General features: G+C 42.4%; 1 protein-coding gene and 1 long non-coding RNA gene across 2 annotated transcripts in view; one reads left to right on the top strand and one right to left on the bottom strand.

Moving 5' to 3' along the window:
- LOC141172744 (uncharacterized) overlaps positions 1-3,162 on the top strand; it is a 107,572-nt gene extending 104,410 nt beyond the window's left edge. The window contains exon 2 of the long non-coding RNA XR_012252529.1: positions 2,789-3,162. This is a non-coding gene — a long non-coding RNA (uncharacterized lncRNA). The remainder of the gene's footprint in view (positions 1-2,788) is intronic.
- Positions 2,095-21,625, bottom strand: part of LOC141172743 (indolethylamine N-methyltransferase-like) — a 52,884-nt gene continuing 33,353 nt past the window's right edge. Inside the window, exon 3 of the mRNA XM_073657215.1 lies at positions 2,095-3,127. Coding sequence (XP_073513316.1) covers positions 2,704-3,127 — 424 coding nt within the window. The 3' untranslated portion in view covers positions 2,095-2,703. The remainder of the gene's footprint in view (positions 3,128-21,625) is intronic.

Below are 21,625 nucleotides of genomic sequence, written 5' to 3'. Positions count from 1 at the left end.
AGCCTTTAATGTCTCATTTGAGTATGAATAAAATGCTAATTACTCAGGAATACAGCAGCAGATATAAAGGTATTGATGGATTTACATTTTAAAGACCTGCATACTCACATGTGCGGTTTAGGGGATGGGAGGAATTGATCTTATTCATTGATTTCTCTTTAAAGCAATTTATATAAGATGACCATGATGATACAATTAATACGTCTTAACACACATTCAAGATATTCTTTAGAAAAAAGGCTTTACTATATGGTGGGACTTTTATTTTTGACCCTAACGTCAACTCTTTTACTCATTCTTATCTGTTTTAGAATTAAGTATTTTCTGTGCCAAATTACTGGAGTACAGTTATAGCATATGAAAAACATTTACAATAATTATGCTATCCATTACAGCACACAATAATATATTCCATTCTCACAATTAATAAATATTCATGTTATACAAGCAGACTTTGAAATTCTTACCACAAGAATTATAAGCAAGCAAGTCTTCTTAAAGCATTTTTGTATGTTCTTTATAACATTACTGCCCATTCTATCACTCAATATATTTATGGATATATCTGCTGTATCTTGCCACTTGAGGTTCCCCAAGGGTTTAATGAGACTTATTCCAGGTACCATAGAATAATTTCTAGTCTCTTATGAAACAAATTTTAAACACCTTGAAGTATTCTCTAGATTCATGAAACTGATTTCAAATGCCTTAGAACCATTTATTGTTTCAAAATCCAACCCCAAATCTCATAGTGAGGGTGCATTATGTATTATCTATCTCAGTCCCTATATTCCTTTCCTGGCTTCTGATATCCTTCTATGACTGCAAATAAGTTATCTATTGTGTTTGTACAGAGGATAGCATGCCACTAACAGGAACACACACATACTGAGGACAAGACAAAGGACTGTCTAAACATTTAACATTCTCCTGACCAAGGGGAAATATAATAGTCATGAATTCAACTTACCTAAATCACTTACTCATTCACATGCCTAATAACTAGGGTTGAGTGAGTATGTTCTGTCCGAGTATGCTCAGGCCGAGCTCCAAGTATTTACAGCTGCTCGGTGATATGTTTGAATCGCTCACGTGTACATGATTTGCAACTGTTTGACAGCTTTATTACATGTGAGGAATGTGTAAGAAATACTTGGCGAAAGGGTTAATAGAACATACTCGCTCAACACTACTAATAACAATTGAATCATGCATAATATAAGGGAATTTTTTTCCAAATCCCCGTACTAATCTATCAAAACTGACAGAGGATAGATTCCTGGAGAAAAAAAAGTGGCCTTTTTTTCAGATTCACGTGGTGTTTTGTGGATCTCAGCAGTGCCTCCAAACTGTTAGAGCAACCCTAACTTTAATGTAAAAGTTTCTGGGATTTAGTTTATGACCACTGAGAATGAAAAGTGCACAGGCTATGATTTCCAACAATTTCCAAACCTTGTTTGAGAGAACTATTAATTTATAACCTTCACGAATATACGCATTCTCTGCATAAATTAGAAAATAGCTGCATAATAAGTAAAAGATACTGCTTAGTCCACCCAACTTAGTCATGCCCTTCATCAGTTCTTTGTTCTAGTATTCTATGAAAGCTTCCACATTGGGTAATATTTGGCAGGCTTGAAGACATTAACCCCTTCCTTACTTTAAAACTGTATATATTATTTAGGCACTGTTGATATTGACTTTGTGTGGCTGTGATACTTGGTATGGTGATACTTGGCACAGTGGTTAGTACTGCAGCATTGCGCTACTGGGGTCTTGAGTTAAAGTCCCACCAAGGACAGCATCTGCAAGGAGCTTGTATGTTCTTTCCTATGTATGTGTGGGATTCCTCCTGGTTCTCTAGGTTTCCTTCCACACTCCAAAGGCATACTGAGATTGTAAAGTGCTGTGTAAAATAAAGATACGAGATAATCAAATAAAATAAAAAAAATATAAATTTGTTGATCTCCTTTAATGAAGATATCACCAGACCAACTTGCTGTCCCATAGAAAAGTAAATAAAGTGGCAACTCTTATAGAGGGCAACACATTTTTATTGTATTTACTTCCCAAAAGACAATTCCATTCTCTTTTCTTCATCATCATCATTATAATTATTATTAATATTATTATGCTGTCTCTTCCCTTGTTACACCTCCATGAGCAAAACTGTCTGCTTTCACATGGTACATCCAACTCAATATAATTATTACTCATAAATCAAATTCTGGAAAACTTTACCAGTAAGCACAAAAATCTTGCTTTAGTAAATAACACAAACAACTATGATATGATCTCTTTATTTCATTATTCGTATAAAGCAGATGGAAAACAGATCAGCAATTAAAATCAATGAACAATCTGTTAGCTCGCATATTGCACTACTTAATCTTTTGACTTTTGCTTTATGTGCCTTTAGAATATTAGGCTTCCACGCCCCTCATGGATGTTCATCTGTATTTTGCAATTTTGAATACATGCGACATCTTTGGTACAGTAAACAAAATTCCTGCCTGTCTGCTTTGGTGTTTTAGTCATAGAAATTATATTTCTCCTTGAATACATCCTAAACAGCACCTCTTTTACTAAACGCTAAGCAGTTATATTTTTATACATATATATGTTTGTGTAGGTATTTTATGATTATTCAACTTTAAAGCTATACATAGAAACTCTTGACATACAGACCTCATCTATAAGTTTCTACTTCTCTTTGTGAGCTGTAATGAATAGCACGCCCTTATAATCAGTGAGGTCACTCACAGCCATTCTCTTCTTAACCTTACAGGTAACAATAACAAAACCTTCTTCAACTAGAGCTTTCCTGGCAAAATCCTCATCATAATTGAGAACATGAAACTTATCTTTCCCAATTATGACATATGTTGCATCTAAAATCCCCAAAATTATGAGGTGTCCTCCAAGTTTCAGCAACTTTGTGACCTTCCTAAGATAATTTTTGAATACATCTTGATTTTTGCTTAGAAATTCTAGGAGCGTACCAATGATGATGCAATCTGCTGGTGGGAGATCTATTGGCTCTACGATATTTTCTTTCTCGAAGTCACATTTCACAACATGTCTAAGGGCTCTTCTCACTTTTTCACCTTTGTCCTCAAATTGGTCACTGAAATAAATGGAAACATGAAGAATGTGATTGTAGCACTGGACTACTGGTTTTCAGTTTTTGGAAAAAGCTTAAATTTAACCAAGATTGATGCATTGCATTTTAGTTTTGAAAGCTGTCTTCACACTATGTTTGGATGGCTATGTATGATGCATGCCCTGGGAGCTTCAGTAGTATACATATACTAAAAGTATCCATAAGCCCGCATTCACTCAATAGGATCCAAAACAATGTAATAATCTCTTTCAGCCAATTTTTATTAACTGCATATGAAAGAGTGGAAAACTGCACAGATAGTGCCCATTCCTTGGCTTTGGGTAGAGGGGGAGGGTATGTAGAAAAGCAAGTTAGGACAGTGTTAAAACTTAGTACTGGAGGTCCTGATTACGTGCACTTGGCTAGGTATTTCTACAGCTAGGCCCCATGTTCATTTGTTGGGCAGTCAGCTGGTGGGAGCTGGGTAGAGTTGGCTGTGTTGGACCTGCAGAGAGAAAAGTCAGAATCTCTCTGAGAGGAGACTGCATGGGTTGTGTGCAACATGCTGCAGGTATCACTGGTTGCCATGGACAACAGCCATTTTGTGTGACTGAACTGAGACTAGCTCAGCCATGTCTGAGTCACCAATGAATGTGAGCAGCACCTCAATTGTTATCTGTGTGAGACCCTGTTATTGCTTTGCTTTCATTGGAAAAAGAACTGTGATTTTTGCTATTTCATATGTGCCGGGAAAAGGCTATATTCTTTTAAAGAGCTTTAAAAATTTATGGAGTTCAATAAACCTCACATTGTCTGGACACAAGAATCTGGTGCCTGTGTGAAGTCTAATGCCGACCTGAGAGCGTGAATCCCTTCAATTGGTATACTCTAAATTGTGGTCAATGAGTAATTTACAGTATGTAAATATAAGGAAAATCAGAGGCATTCATGGAGGTAAACGCAGAGCTGTACTAATGGGATTCTCCCGATTATACCTCTGACCCAAATGTGATGTGATCATAGCCTTGCTGTGTCCTTTCACAAAAACACAATGATTAAGAATTTTGATCTGAAGTAGACCTTTTTACTGACAGCTGAAATTTAATTTGCAATAGAATAATATTTTAAAATAAGGTTGGCGGAAGATATGAATTGACTTTTGGAGTACAAAAATAACTTGAGCTCTATTTGCCTCCTGGAGCACAGATTTTTTTTAAAAAACAGTATTCAGACTCCATACACAGAACACCAAAGTGCTGGTAGAGCAGAATCCCCCTTCAAGTGACCCCATTTGGGAAATAACACCCCTTTAGGAATTTATCTACAGGTGTAGTGATGATTTAACTCCATGAGTATTTTTCAGAAACAATCAGGAGTGAATATTGCAGAGTGAAAATTGCAAATCTGCCATTATAGTGCCCATACGTTGTAGTGCCTAGTACATTGTAGTAGCCAGTACATTATGCCCAGCTCGTGCTTCTGGAGACTCACACCTATAAATTATGCAGGCTTGCATCGCTACGGAAATGCCAAACATGTGAATGCTAAATGTTGTTTAGGCACACTGGGGCTCAGAAGGGAGGGGGACATTTGCATTTGGAAGTGCAGAATTCGCTGAATTTCTTTTTGGGGACGAGAAGCCATTTCACTTTTTCAGAGTCTTTGTGCTTCCAGTAACATGGAAGCCCTCTATATTTCCATTAATAGATGATGGACCTGAGTGGAGACTCCGTCTACCCTCTGTTCAGCCGTGTCCTTTATTTCAGAAACGCAAAAAACTGGCCAGTCCGCAGGCTTAAAAAGACGAATACCACTGAATTATAGGCCAGACAGTGTCCACAGTGCCTCCATCTGCCTCATTAAAGGGAATGTTCTGCCAGAGGTTCCACCTGAATCATGTATTTCAAAGATTTACACTGAAACCCCGGTGTAAGCGCTCAACGTAGAGCTCAGGATAAATGTTCACCGAACCTTGCTTGGGAAGCAGAATGCACAAATCAACAGCAAGCGAAGAAATGGTTTTATTTTTTACATCGTTCCTCGTGATACCAGGTTTATATAGTTTTTTATGTTTGGCTACTGTCACACACTAAAGGACGCTTTTATTTTTTGCAAAAGCAATTTTTTTCATTGCCATATTTTGAGAGCTATAATTTTTCTATATTTCTACCTACAGAGTTACATGATGACTTGTTTTTTTGCGGGACGAGTTGACATTTTTATTAGTACCATTTTCGGGCACATGACATTTTTTGATCGCTTTCTATTCCGATTTTTGGGTGGCAGAATAAACAATGCCCAGCAATTCAGGGATAGTTTTTTTTATGCCGTTCCGCGTTTGGTAAAACTGATAAGGCAGCTTTATTCTTCGGGTCAGTATAATTACAACGATACTACATTTATTTCTTTTTTTATGATTTGCCACTTTTACACAATAAAAACTATTTTATAGAAAAATGGAACTGATTTTGCATCGCTGTATTCTGAGATCTGCAGCTTTTTTTATTTTTCCACAGATGGAGCTGTATGGTGACTTGTTTTTGAGGGACAAGATGTTTTTTTCAGTTTTACCATTTTTATTTACTTTTGTCGTTTTCATCCCGTTTTATTCTACTTTTTTTGGGTGGGTATGATGAAAAAGCATAGTTTTTTTAACTCCTTTTTTAATTTTATTTTTTAAGGTGTTCACTGAAGTGGTTAACTAGTGTGACAATTTTATAGATCAGGTCTTTACAGATGTGGAGATACTAAATATGTGTACTTTTTCTGTTTATTTTTGTTTTTCCAAAAAAATACGTATTCATGGATATATTATTTTTTCATTTTTTTTATTTTGTGATTTTTTAGAAAAATATTTTTAATTTTTTTAAACTTTTTTACTAAGTCCCTTCATGGGACTTAACTTTTATCACTCTGATTGTTGGTCTAATGCATTACAATGCTTTAAACCTTTGACAGAAGCCTCTTAGACCTTGCTCTCAGCATGATCTAACAGACTTGCCATAGCTGGCAGACGCAGGGGTCTTCATGACATCCTCGGGTTGCCATGACGATGATCAGGCCCTCACGATCACATTGTGGGGTCACCGATCAGATGGGAGAGGGAGCGCCCTCCCTTTCCACGCTCCTAAATGTTGCGTTTGATATCGATTGCAGCATTTAGGGGTTTAAACAACCGGAGCGGACCTGGCTGTAAATGCTAAACTCCCAGTGGTGATCACTCCTGTGCCATGCACGATCGTCATGATGTACCTATATGTCATCGGTCAGGAACCCCTATGTGACCATGACGTATAGGTACGTCAAATGTCGTGAAGGAGTTTATCAGCAGCAATCTGTGGTTTAATCTAGCTGTAAAGCTGCATTTACACTACAAGCTTATTGTGAATCTGCTTCTCATGCAAGTTCTCTTGCCAACGTAGATGTGGATTTTGTGAAACATTCTGTGTTTGTGTATCCTTACATTAGATTTGTAAAATGCGCCTACTGTTGTAATTTTAGATTTTTTCACCCTCAATATATTTTCCAGGGTTCTTGAAATTATAGATGGGAAAACAATTCCATTATTAATTCCAGAGACCTTACACTTTCATCATACTCAAGACCGGAGTTTTGTTCTGCTCCCTCGGTAGGGTGCTTTCTCCTTCTGTTCACTCAAACTATTAACATTTTTTTTTACAAATTTGTATTATTTAAAAATGTTTAAAACTAATTCAATGTAGAAAGATTAATAAGATACATACCCTCTGTGAAAGTTTTTACAAGATTTTCCATGGGAAATATTATGGAATCCTCTCTAAAACTCATTTCAGGTTTATCTGAAAAATAATCTTTTAAACTTTGTCTGGCATCAAAGCCATCTTCATGGTAGATCTTGCAGTTACAGGAATCCATTGTGTAATCTTGTGTCACGGATAAGTTGTTTCTCTCTACACTGGCTCTTGAGGTATTTATATAATTTGCAAAGCTTGTAAGAATTATCAGGTGATGAGACCTCATCTTAACATATAGAGTCATGGGATTATACATTCACGAGGAAACTGTATGATCTTTCTATAAACAAGTCGCTTTTAGAGTATGTGCAAACAATATTTTTCTCAGCCGGACAAACGGTGACATTTTTCAAAGGAAGACGCTTCAGGAAACCAGGGAGTTTTTTTCCTGAAGTGTCTTTTTTAATGTTTTTTGATCATTTCCTGAGTCTTTTTTACAGCATTTTTGGGGGCATCTTTTTACTGGCTTTTTCAAGATGATATTTTCTTGAACTTCATCCAACAATAAAGAAACCACTAGCAAATTTTTAAGCAAAAACGATGGCAAAATGCTTAAAAAGTTGCCCAACATCTTCTGGGTGTCTCTTGAACCTTGGTATTGACTTGATTTGTAAGAATGGAGCATCTTCAGAGCAGGAAATGCCTGGAGAATGATTTGCTCATTTCTTTTAGTCACTGAACTGTTTGCCCATACCCAATGTGAACCAAGCTATTCAAATATATTAATGATGTGAGAAGAATTTTTGGCAAACTCAAATCAAAACTACAAATCAATTAGTAATACATAATAGTTTGCAAAGAGACAATTCTGCATGTAGCTGTGAGTTAGTGGCCGTAGACTTGCGATATATGTCCATAATGACACGTCCTTCATCAGAAATATCGATTTTGAGATCCAAAAAGTCCAGCTCTCTACCATGGTGATACGTCAATTTTATGTTGAGATTATTATTGTTGAGAACTTTCACCAAAATATCCAAATTAATTTTTAATGTGTTTATTTAATATGGTATTTTGAATACCCTTTTAATTTTCCTTTTTTAACCCCAGCAAAAATTTCTCTGATGTCTGTGAGGCCGTTCAGATGACAGCCGAGTATTATGCTGCAACCAGCTTTTCAGTGTGTTTTAGGTTCAATCTCCCTCTTCTTGTTCCCCCCCACCTTCTCCCCTATTTTCACACTTGTGTATCATGGGTACTGTAAAGGATGAGTAGTCCTCTTTGCAAACTATTATGTATCACTAATTGATTTGTACTTTTATACCATAGATTAAAGACTTACTCACATCTACTATTTACTTACCTTTTGCCTTAGCTACTCTGGGTGGAGTCTGGTGATTTGATTGGTTCCTTTTTTCGAAGGGGATGGTGCTCGTGGTGCCTTCCGCGGAGATCCATGACGATGGACAATTAGAATCAAGAAACATTAGCTTGGAACTGTCTACTAATGACATGCATGGACTATAATTATGGATGGCACTGAGTCTCTTTAACAAGTGAAATTCTTGCAATTTGAAACATGTGGGATATCTTTGAAATTCGTGGTACTCCCCACGGAAATCCATGGTGATGGACAATTTAATTAAAAAATATTGGATTGGAATTATGCATTAATGATAAGCATGGACTATAAATTTTGACTTGCTGTGTTTCTTCAACAAGTGAATTATTTATAATATGCAATTTTAGGAGTGAGCTGGGGGGTCCCCTTTGGGAAGAACATGTATTTTATATACGATGGTTAACACTTGCAGAATAGTAGGCTCTTTACCTCATTCTCCGTGATTATGCTGCACAAAACCTTTGCACAATTAACAGTTTTTTTATTTTTATCTTCAGCATTTTTTTTTGATTATATCATATCTCAGCACACATTATATTTCTCATATAATTTTTTATTATTTTATTTTTTTATTTATTTATTTTTTTTTATACACATATATCATTTTTTGTGCATTTATATATTTCACTTTATTAATAATATATTTTCACATATTCTCACATACACATGATTTTTCTTTTTCTTTTTCTTTCTTTTTCTTTTCATTTTTATTTTTTCATATTTCACCTATGACAATGGGTGCCCTCCACAGCATCTATTTCCATTCCTTTGTGTGTGTTTTTCTTCCCTTTTATTTTTGGTTTATTTCCCCTCCTTCCTCCTCCCCCATTCCCTCTGTTCCTTTGTCATCTTTTAATATGCGTGCCACATCCTATAGGTTTATGGTCCATGAAGTGGCGATGGACTTCTTGGGTTGCGCCCTATGTGGTCCGCATGCGTTCCACACATGCGTTCCACTGCTCTGTATAGATAGGCTTTACCCCACAGTGTCTGTTTACTGCATAGCGGCGTGCGGCCCATGGGAGCTGTGCGCACGCGCGTGTGGCATCACCTACTGACTTCCGGGGGTGCGCCTCATGTGGACCATGTGCGTTCCACACATGCATTCCACTGCCACTACCCGGAAGTCCCTTTTGCAAACAGGTGTACTATACACGTGCACGATGCGCCATCAAAGCACCTCACGGCTGGCACATAATTAATGGGATAGCACCTTATAGACAGCCCTTCGGACGCCTGGCCTATCACTAGACATCTTCTATTTTTTTCTTTACTTTCTTTCTCATACATTGATCAATGCAATTGGCTAGATGGCTTTATATATACCCAAGCCCCTCAGTGGAAAGACACACCCCCTGAAGAAGCTTAACAGCGAAACGGCGTAGGGGTACTGAGAGGTAAATGCTGTTAATATGGTCAGTTTGTCGCAATTTTAAATAGGCATATTAACTATCCCATGGCACTTGGCATATTTGTAAACATTTTTTTCTGCATACTGCATATGTAGCTGCGCATTCCACGCATTTCAATGTGCAGATGGTACCCGGGTCTAGAGGACAGGAGACTCTCCTCCGGACCTGGGTACCATACAACCTGTGAAAAAAAGAATAAAATAAAAAATAAATGTTATGTTTACCTTCTGACGGCTCCCGCTGCGCTCGTCCTCCCTTGCCGGCAGATCGTGGTGGACTGTAGGACCTGCACTGACGTCATAGTCATGTGACAGCAGGTCCTTCAGTGTACCGCGATCTGCCAGTAGCCAGGATGGAGTGAAGCAAGACTGCGGGGGCCACCGGAAGGTAAGTATAGATTTATTTTTTTATTTTTAACCATTCTTTCGGTCACACTATATAAATCCAAGCCGGTTGCATGGATTTATATAGTGTGACCAAGTTGACAAGCACTTTCCAAGTGATGCTAAAATCGTTTGAAAAGCGCTTGTCAATGCGCATGCGGAAATGCATGTGAAGAACGCTTCACATCCGCTTGTCCCTGGCAGAAAAAATGCATGTACAATTCGCATGCATTTTTTTCTGCCAGGGAGATGCAGGAACGCTCAGGAAAAATCCGGAGCATTTCTGCAACGTGGGCACATAGCCTTTTCCTGTTTTTTATTTTTAATATGAATCATGAATAAAAATATTAATTTTTAATTTAAACCAGAGTCTCTGTTATCCGATGGGTTTAAAATGAATAACCACATGGGATTAAGTGTATAGCAGTCAGACTTGAGCCAAGAGAAGCAGAAAGGACATGTGCTTCTGTTGCAGAGACTTGGGATAGAGAATCAAGGAACATCAGAAAGACTTTAGAAGGAGAATGAGAGACATCCTTCAGGACAGTAGATGGATTGCATGGCATTACCCAAAGGGACACAGATTTGAATTCTATTTGATTCTAGCCTAAGGGTATCGGCCCTGACTGGAAAGATTCGTATCTTCTTCATTAACCATCAGAGAGACATGGATGCATTTTGGGGAGACCAGGAGAGGATGAAGAAGTCACCTGGCCCCATGGATATGTTGTTTTGGGGTTGCTAGGAGGGACCCACCGGTCGCCTAGAACCCATGGAGACATTTGGAGTTGCCAGGAGGGACCCACCGGTCGCCTGGCCCCATGGAAACTCTCGGAGATGCCAGGGTGTGACCCTTGGGTCTCCTGGCCTTGTACCTCGATGGACTGCTAGCTTCCTAAGCTTGCCTCTACCTTCTCTCTGTGGGGGCCCGCCAGAAGCGGGGGGCCACTGGGTGAGGTAGTCGGCCCTGGAAGTCTCCAAAGTCGCAGCTGTTCTATCCCAGGCTGGAGGAGAAGGAAGGGTGAGGCTGTGTAATGCTGGACCATCTAGGGTATTTGCTGGGATTGTCCTGTGTGTTTATTGTCCGCTTTGTGGTTCAATAAAGTATTGCCATGCTGTTTTACCCTCATCCTGTGTTTTCTGAGTAGCGTTACTCCCATGGAAGACCCCGGGTCTTCACACTCATCATGAGATATTTCTTGATTGGCACCCTGGTAATGAGACACCTTTTTATAGGCCATTAGTTAAACCAGTTAATATTATTTTTCACTTAGTGGAAGGAATGCTTTCTCAATTACTGATAGATTTCATCTGGTGTCATGACTTTCCATTGCTTTTTGCACCTCTCTTTCTTTATGTGTTCAATATTTTTTCCTGTTTCATTTTTCATTATCCTTGTGGAGTGTGACATACCAAGCCTGGCATGCCAATGTGAGGAGACTTTTAAGCCTTGCAAAACTCCTGAGGGAAATTAAGATACCCCAGTAAAAATAAAATTTACCCCCCAAAGAAACAAAACCAAAACAGTCTAGTCTTGACCTTGATTGCACATGCTTGACCGTTCCCATGGATCATTAAGATCAACCAACACCATTATCTTTTTTAAATGTTTACAAACAACAAATGATAGCAAAAATTCAGGATTTCAAAGAGAAAAGAAAAAGAACAACAAATGTGCTGTGAGAAAAGAGATCAGCATTGCTAAAAGCTGTAGAAGGAAGAAAAAAAGTGCTGGGAGGGGGCCAAATATATAAAAGCCCAGGGGCCGTCTATAGGTTAATATGGCCCTGCTTAGATGCAGTTACTTTCACATGGTACATCCAACTAAATACAATTATTACTCATAAATCAAATTCATTAAAACTTTAGAAGTTGAATCTTAAGGGACAAATATTTTTACCTAAGTAAAGGACACAAACATTTAATTATGTTATAATTCGCTTTATTTCATTATTCATATAAAGCTGATGAAAAACAGAACATCAATTAAAATCAGTGAACAAGCTGTTAGCCAGAATATTGCATTACACATAATCTTTTGACTGTTACCTTATACACACTTTGCATGCACTTAGAATATTAGGCATCCACGCCCCTCATGGATGTTCATCTGTATTTTGCACCTCTGTGACATCTTTGGAACAGTAAATCATCGGTGCCTGTCTGAATCCCGCAGTGAATTGGTGTTTTAATCATATTAATTATATGTCTCCTGGTATACATCATAAACAGCACCTCTTATACTAAAGGCTAAGCAGTTATATTTTTATACATTTATAGGTTTGTGTCGGCATTTTATAATTATTTAACTTTAAAGCTTTACATAGAATCTCTTGGCATTAAGACCTAATTTATAAGTTTCTACTTCTCTTTGTGAGCTGCAATGAATAGCATGCCCTTGTAGTCCATGAGGTCACTCACATTCGTTCTCTTTCTAACCGTACAGTTATCAATAACAAAACCTTCTTCAACTAGAGCTTTTCTGGCAAAATCCTCATCATATTTGAGAATATGGAACTTGTCTTTCCCAATTGTAATATATGTTGCATCTAAAATCCCCACAATTATGAGGTGTCCTCCAGGTTTCAGCAACTTTGTGACCTTCCTAAGATAATTTTTGAATGCATCTTGACTTTTGCTTAGAAATTCTAGTAGCGAATGTAACGGGTCTGGGAGGTGGAATCTCTGAGCAACTATACAAAGGGGAAGTCCCTGTAAGGAAGCGTGTGGCTCCCAGGGAAGGCGGGCAGTTAGTCTCGGCAAGAGACAGGGACAGTCTCTGGGTAGAAGGGCAGGACGGTCACAGCAAGTGACGGGGACAGTCTCTAGACAAGCAGGTGGTCACGGCAAGTGACGGCAGAGCCTCCAGGTAGGCTAGCAGGCAGGTAGCAGGTGAGCGCTCCCAGGTGAGCGAGTAAGAGTCTCTGGACAGGCAGGTGGTCACAGCAAGTGACGGCTAAGCCTCCAGGTAGGCTAGCAGGCAGGTAGCAGGTGAGCGCTCCCAGGTGAGCGAGTAAGAGTCTCTGGACAGGCAGGTGGTCACAGCAAGTGATGGCTGAGCCTCCAGGTAGGCTAGCAGGCAGGTAGCAGGTGAGCGCTCCCAGGTGAGCGAGTAAGAGTCTCTGGACAGGCAGGTGGTCACAGCAAGTGACGGCTGAGCCTCCAGGTAGGCTAGCAGGCAGGTAGCTGGTGAGCGCTCCCAGGTGAGCGAGTAAGAGTCTCTGGACAGGCAGGTGGTCACAGCAAGTGACGGCTGAGCCTCCAGGTAGGCTAGCAGGCAGGTAGCAGGTGAACGCTCCCAGGTGAGCGGGTGAGAGTCTCTGGGCAGACAGGCAGGTATCAGGCAGGTATCTGGCAGGTACTTCCTGGGCCGCAGGCGGACTGATCCATAGACAGACTGGCAGGTGCTGGTAGGCAGACTGTCGGACCACAGGATTGCAAGCAGGTAGGCAGATATCAGGCAGGTATCAGGCAGGAATCTGGCAGGTGACTGGCAGGTAACTGGTAATGGGACCTGAGGGCTGAAGCAGAGTTGATAGGCTTTGCAACAACATTGCTCGGGCACCTCCATTTTGGAGGAGGTGCCTTATATACGGTGAGATCCTCCGGCTGTTGGCCGGGGACTCCTTAGGACGGCACGCGCGCCCCTTTAAGAGAGGGGGAGCACGCGCGCCATAAGCACAGTGGCCGGGAAGCAGCGCGTGCTGCCAGCAGAGCGGGAGGAAGACGCCGGGCACGGAGCAGAGAGGTGAGGGGAACGGCATCCCTGCCTAGCAGGAGGCATGGACGCCGACGCTACAGTACCCCCCTCCCTTTAGGTCCCCCCTTTTTAGGCCAGAGAGAAATTTATCAAGGATAAGAGGGGCATGGATGTTCTCCCGGGGCTCCCACGTTCTCTCCTCAGGACCTAACCCCTTTCAATCTACTATAAAAAAGGTCTTTCCTCTTACCCTTTTGGTGGCCAGAATGTTCTCTACCTCAAACTCGTTTTCAGCGGAAACCGGAGCAGGAGGCGTACCTGTAGACTTGGAAAAAGAGTTAAGTACCACGGGTTTGAGTAGAGATGCATGGAAAGAGCTAGGAATCCGCATGTTGGCCGGGAGTTTCAATTTATAGGCCACCGGGTTGATTTGTTTGATAACCTCCAGTGGGCCGATGAACCGAGGCCCTAACTTGTAGGAAGGAATCTTGAGCCGGACATATTTGGACGAGAGCCAGACTTTATCTCCAGGGTGGAATTGTGGTGGATCCAGACGTCTTTTGTCAGCCTGTTATTTCATCCGCTCGGATGACCGAAGAAGTGCGGATCTGGTACTTTCCCAAATGGAGGAAAATTCGTTAACGAGAGATTCCGCAGCCGGATTGTCCACCGAGGTGGAGATGGGAAACGGGATCCAAGGATGCTGACCGAAGACTACAAAAAACGGGGATTTGGAGGAAGATTCGCTCTCGTGATTATTGTAGGAAAATTCGGCCCACGGTAAAAGATCCACCCAGTCAGAATGGTGAGCATTAACAAAGTGCCGGAGAAAACTGGTTAAAATTTGGTTGATCCGCTCTACTTGGCCATTGGACTGTGGGTGATAGGCAGGAGAAAAGTCCAAGGTGACCCCCAGCAATTTACACATGGCTCGCCAAAAGCGAGAGGTGAATTGAACCCCTCGGTCGGATACAATGTGGAGAGGTAGACCATGAAGACGGAAAACATGATGGATAAAGTCTTTAGCTAACTCAGATGCAGACGGGAGACCCGGCAGGGGAATGAAGTGAGCCATCTTGGAAAAGCGGTCAGCGACCACCCAAATGACCATACAACCAGCAGAGACAGGGAGATCCATTATAAAGTCCATAGCTATATGCTGCCACGGGCAGCAGGTACAGGAAGAGGAAGGAGGCGACCGGCTGGCAGGTGTCTCGGAACCTTGTTGCGGGCGCAGGACACACAGGCTGAAACAAAGTCTATTACGTCCTTGTGCAGGGTAGGCCGCCAGTAATTCCGGGTAATAAGTTGGAGGGTCTTTTTCTGACCAGCGTGGCCAGCTAGCTTAGACGAGTGAACCCAGTGTAGGACCTTCTCACGGTCAGGTACTGTTACGAACGTCTTACCGGGAGGAAGACGATTTAGATTCACGGGGGCCACCTACATTACTCTGGCGGGGTCAATGATGTGCTTAGGCTCCTCCTCTAGATCAGAGACCAGAAAGGATCGGGACAAGGCATCAGCTTTGATGTTTTTGTCTGCCGGGCGAAAATGAAGAATGAAATCAAAGCGGGCGAAAAGCAAGGACCACCGGGCTTGGCGCGGGTTAAGTCTCTGGGCGCTCTGGAGGTAAGCCAAGTTCTTGTGGTCCGTGTAAATTATTACCGGGTGAAGAGCCCCCTCGAGCAGGTAACGCCACTCCTCCAGTGCCAGCTTAATAGCCAATAATTCTCGGTCTCCTATAGAATAAGGGTTATAAGGGGCAGCTGGTTGGACATCAAGTCCTTTGGAAGTGCATTGAGGTGAAGAGTACATTGCTGGAAAAGGAAGAAAAAAAAAAAAAAAAAAAAAACCTCTTTAAATCTCTTAGTTTGCGAGTGTGAACGAGCTGCGTGTGTCCGGAGCGTAAGTGCGAACGAAAGTAAGTGTGTGACTTGTTTTTCAGTGACTTTGGATTCAGGGAGTTTGGAAAGGAGGACTTAGGACTGAATTGCTGACTGTATTTCATTCTTTCTTTACTTTACTTTTTACTTAATTAATCCACCTGACCTACTTATCTGATTCCCCCGTCCATACTTGATACTTAATTGATCCCCCGTCCATACTTAACTGATCCCCCGCCGATATCTAATTGATACACTTGCACATCCCTAATAGATCCCCGTCCATACACCTATATATAAATAATTGTGTTTTGTACTTGTATATATATACTGCCTGTATCCCCATATTTAGAATGACGTCCATTTTGGCGGGAGCCGTGCAGTGTACATCTTGCGCAATGTATGCATTCCGTGAGCAACCGCTCGAGGATCCATACTGCTGCGAGAGATGTGAGCATATCATGCACTTGGAAGCCCAAATTCTGGATCTAAGGGCTCAGATAGCGGTACTGAGGAGCATCGACAACATGGAACGGAGTTTGCTGCTCACCGAGCAGACACTCAATGGGTCAATACTGGGGGTGGACCATAGAGGGGAAGTGCAGGCTGAACAGGCAGGGAGCTGGATAACAGTTAGGAGGGATAGAGGGAAGAAGTATAGGAAGGCTGGTTCAGAACCGGCATTATTGGAGCACGACAGATCCTCTGACCGCCGGGGGAGTGTATGCTCCAGTAATGAGGGGGAGGGGGGAAGTGTAGGGCAGGCAAGACAGGTTCTGGTAGTGGGTGACTCTATTATTAGGGGGACAGACAGGGCAATCTGTCACAAAGACCGGGATCGCCGAACGGTGTGCTGTCTCCCTGGCGCTCGAGTCCGGCACATCGCGGGTCGGGTTGACAGGTTACTGGGTGGGGCTGGCGAAGACCCAGTGGTCATGGTCCACATCGGCACCAATGACAAAGTGAGTGGTAGATGGAGGGTCCTTAAAAATGATTTCAGGGACCTAGGTAGGAAGCTTAGGGCAAGGACCTCCAAGGTAGTTTTCTCAGAAAAACTACCAATCCCGCGAGCCACACAGGAGCGCCAACGGGAAGTTAGGGAGGTGAATAAGTGGCTAAAGAGTTGGTGCAAGGCAGAAGGGTTTGGGTTCATGGAGAACTGGGCCGACTTCGCGGTCGGCTACAGGCTCTACCGTAGGGACGGGCTGCACCTCAATGGGGAGGGTGCAGCGGTTCTGGGGAAGAAGATGGCTAATAGGTTGGAGGAGTTTTTAAACTAGAGACGGGGGGGGACCAAGGAAATAGGTGGGATGTGAGGCAAGCAAGGGGGAAGGGGAGAAGTGAATATAATGAGGGTGGAGAGGGGGGTGGGGATAGTACAGTTAGATCGTTAGAGAAGAATAGGATGCTAAATAACCCCAAAGTTTTATCTTGCATGCTGACCAACGCAAGAAGCCTGACCAATAAGGCGGATGAGCTGCAGGCGCTTATATCGGAGGAGAGGTATGACATCGTAGGTATAACAGAGACTTGGCTAGACGATAGCTACGACTGGGCGGTAAATTTATTAGATTATAGTTTATTTAGAAGGGACCGGAAACAGGGGAAAGGCGGAGGAGTCTGCTTATATGTAAAGTCATGTCTAAAACCCAGACTAAGGGAAGATATAGGAGAGGGAGAAGAGGGGGTCGAGTCCATGTGGGTAGAGATAGAGGGAACTAAAAATAATAATAAAATATTACTGGGGGTCTGCTATAAGCCACCCAATATAACAGAGGAGAATGAGAATCTGCTATTAGGACAAATAGACAAAGTAGCAAAACATAATGAAGTGATTGTAATGGGGGATTTCAACTACCCAGATATTGACTGGGAAACAGAAACCTGTAGATCTCAGAAAGGAAAAAGGTTCTTGACAAATATTAAGGATAATTATCTCTCCCAACTAGTGCAGGAACCAACGAGAGGGAAGGCCGTGTTGGACTTAATATTGACTAATAGGCCTGATAGAATAACTGAGGTACAGATAGGGGGGCACCTAGGTAATAGCGACCATAATATTATCGACTTCAAAATGCCCTTCAGTAGGGTTATCAATAAGGGAACAACAAAAACATTAAACTTTAGGAGGGCGAAGTTTGATCAGCTGAAAGAAAGCCTTCAACTTATTGACTGGGACAAAGTTCTTAAAGGAATACGAATAGTAAATGGGAAACCTTCAAAAGAATTCTGAATACTCAGTGCGAGAGATATATACCGTATGGAAATAAAAGGGCCAGAAATAAGAGGAAACCAATATGGTTGAACAAGAACGTAAAAGGGGCGTTAAATGGCAAAAAAGAGGCATTCAAGAGATTAAAACAGGAAAACAGTAAGGAGGCACTAATGTGTTACAAGGAAAAAACGAGAACCTGTAAAAAACAAATAAAAATAGCAAAGGAGGAAACAGAGAGACGTATTGCTAGGGAAAGTAGATCAAATCCCAAACTGTTCTTTACGTATATAAATAGTAAAAGGATTAAATCGGATAATATTGGACCGATAAAAAGTGAGGAAGGCAAAATCATAGAGAAAGATGAGGATAAAGCTAATCTATTAAATAATTTTTTTTCGACAACTTTCACAAAGGAAATCGAACTAACAGGAGAAATGAGAAGTGACAAACTTAATCTTCCACTAAGTATGACAAATCTAACCCAAGCTGGGGTACAGAAACGCCTCAGTAACATTAAAATAAACAAATCACCAGGACCTGATGGCATACACCCACGGGTACTAAGGGAACTAAGTAATGTGATAGACAGACCGTTATATCTTATATTTAAGGACTCTGTTGAGACTGGGTCTGTGCCGCTTGATTGGCGACAGGCGAATGTAGTGCCAATATTCAAAAAGGGAGCGAAAAGTGACGCCGGAAACTATCGGCCGGTGAGTCTGACGTCCGTTGTGGGCAAAATTTTTGAAAGCTTCATTAAAGAGGCAATTACGGAGCATCTTGATGCTAATAAGGAATCGCTCCTTCCAAACAAACCTGATTGACTTCTACGAGGAGGTTAGCTCTCGAGTAGATCAGGGGGAACCAGTGGATGTCGTGTATCTCGACTTCTCAAAAGCGTTCGATAGCGTGCCACATAATAGGTTGGTATACAAAATGAGAATGATGGGGCTGGGGGAAAATGTCTGCAAGTGGGTAGCTAACTGGCTAAAGGATAGAAGGCAGAGGGTGGTTATAAATGGAATATACTCAGATTGGGTAAGCGTCACTAGTGGGGTACCACAGGGGTCTGTACTAGGCCCAATGTTATTTAATATCTTTATTAACGACATAGTCAATGGGATAAATAGTAAAATATCAATATTTGCAGATGACACAAAGTTATGTAAAACAATTAATACAAAAGAGGACAGTGCAGACCTACAGAGGGATTTGGATAAGCTGGGTAGGTGGAGCATTAAATGGCAAATGAGGTTTAACGAGGAGAAATGTAAGGTCATACATATGGGAAGGAAAAATGGAAGTCACCAGTACTCACTGAATGGGAAATCATTGGGGAATTCAGAGATGGAGAACGACTTGGGCATCTTGATTGATAGCAAACTAAATTGGAGTGCCCAAAGTCAGGCCGCTGCTGTAAGGGCAAACAGGGTAATGGGATGTATCAGAAGAGGTATAGCTGCAAAGGATGAGAACATTGTTCTTCCACTGTACAAAGCACTGGTCAGACCACACTTGGAATACTGTGCTCAGTTATGGGCCCCAATATATAGAAAGGATATAAATGAGCTTGAAAAGGTACAAAGGAGGGCAACAAAATTAATAAAGAGAATGGAGCGACTGCAATACCCAGAGAGGTTGGCAAAACTAGAACTATTCAGCCTGGAAAAGAGAAGGTTGAGGGGGGACATAATAAATGTGTACAAATATGTTAGGGGACAGTATAGAGATCTTGCCCGGGATTTGTTCAAAAGGAGGGATATTACGGTAACAAGAGGGCACTCACTAAGACTGGAAGAGAAAAGGTTTCAGCACCAGCATAGGAAGGGGTTCTTTACGGTAAGAGCAGTGAGAATATGGAATTCACTGAGTGAGGAGACGGTAATGTCGGATTCACTACACCAGTTCAAGCGGGGACTGGATGCATTTCTAGATACCAGGCAGATTTCAGCATATACTTAAAAATAAAATAAAATAGTAGGTTAATACAGGGATTTATTCTGACTGCTGGTTTCAGAGTCGGGAGGGAATTTTTCCTCAGGTGAAGATTGGCCAAATCATTTGGGGTTTTTGCCCTTCTCTGGATCAACTTTAGCAATTACAGAACTAACAGGTCGAACTTGATGGACGCAAGTCTTTATTCGGCTTTACAAACTATGTTACTATAATTGCGCTCAGAAGAGGAGAAAAGTTTTGAGAAGTAGCCGCAGGTTACCATTCTTCCGGAAGATGACTTTTGGGTAAGTACCGCTCCGGCTCCGGAGGAAGCGTCAACTTCTAGGAAGAATTGTTTGTTGCCGTCCGGACGATGCAGCACCGGAGCGGAGGAGGAAGCTTGTTTTAAGGAAAGGAAGGCTTCCTCTGCTTCGGGCGGCCATTCTCTGGGATGAGCGCCCTTACGGGTGAGCGTAGAGATAGGGGCAGTCCGGGTAGAGAAGTGCGGTATGAAGAGGCGGTAGTAGTTGGCGAAGCCCAGGAACCGCTGAATAGCCTTCAACCCCTCTGGTCGGGGCCACTTCTGGATGGCAGACAGTTTCTCAGGATCCATTCGTAGGCCGGTCTGAGAGATTATGTAGCCCAGAAACGGAAGTGAGGTCTGCTCAAAGAGGCACTTCTCATATTTAGCGTAGAGGTGGTTCTGCCTGAGCCTGAGCAGGACCTGACGAACGTCCCTCCGGTGAGTGGGAAGATCCGGAGAGAAGACAAGGATGTTGTCCAGGTACACCACCACGCAGGAGTAGAGAAGGTAATGGAAGATGTCATTGACCAACTCTTGAAAGACGGCGGGAGCGTTACAGAGACCGAAGGGCATTACAAGGTATTCATAGTGGCCGTCCCGGGTGTTGAATGCCGTCTTCCACTCATCCCCCTGACGGATACGGACCAGGTTATACGCCCCACGGAGGTCCAGCTTGGTGAAGATTCTAGCCCCCCTCAGACGGTCAAATAATTCAGGAATGAGCGGAAGGGGGTATTTATTTTTCACTGTGGTCTGGTTAGGGCCTCTATAGTCTATACAGGGACGGAGTGAGCCGTCCTTCTTTTTGACGAAGAAGAAGCCTGCTCCTGCCGGGGAGGTAGATTTCCGGATAAATCCCTGGGCCAGATTCTCCTCAATATATTCAGACATGGATCGGGTCTCAGCAGCGGACAAAGGGTAGATACGCCCACGGGGAGGAGTAGTGCCGGGTATCAGGTCGATTGGGCAGTCATATGGTGTATGAGGGGGTAATGTCTCTGCTTCTTTTTTATTAAAGACGTCCGCATAAGACCAATAGGGAACCGGTAGGCCGGGTAGATTGGCTGGGGTAGGAGAAGGATGGGCAGGATGAAAGGGAACTAAACAAGTCTTATGGCAGTCCTATCCCCAGCGAAGGACCTCTCCGGTCTGCCAATCAAGCACGGGTGCATGTTTCTGAAGCCAAGGTAGGCCTAGCAAGAGGGCGTGAGAGAGTCCAGGCAGAACATGGAAGAAGATGCTCTCAGAGTGCAGCATTCCCACCAGCAGAGTTATGGATTCGGTGATGAGTTGGATGGCATGTGGTAAGAGACCCCCATCCACGGCGGCGACAGATAAGGGTACAGCCAGAGGTTTGGTGGGAATGCGGTATTTTTCTACCAGGGACTGAGAAATGAGATTTCCAGCAGCTCCAGAGTCAAGTTGAGCCAGTTCAAAATAACGGTTCTCCCCGCAGATGATAGAGACCGACAGCATCAGAGATGGAGAGGGTTTACTTTTGTCTAGGGCGACCTCTCTGAGCGATCCTAGACACAGGCGTTTCCCGACCTCTCCGGGCAGGAACGGATCCGGTGC

Source organism: Phyllobates terribilis, unplaced genomic scaffold, assembly GCF_046119375.1.
Source record: "Phyllobates terribilis strain yellow unplaced genomic scaffold, ASM4611937v1 Scaffold_12__6_contigs__length_324123572, whole genome shotgun sequence".
Classification (NCBI taxonomy): Eukaryota; Metazoa; Chordata; class Amphibia; order Anura; family Dendrobatidae; genus Phyllobates; species Phyllobates terribilis.
Note: the sequence above shows the minus strand (reverse complement) of the source record. Positions and strands in the feature narration are given on the sequence as shown.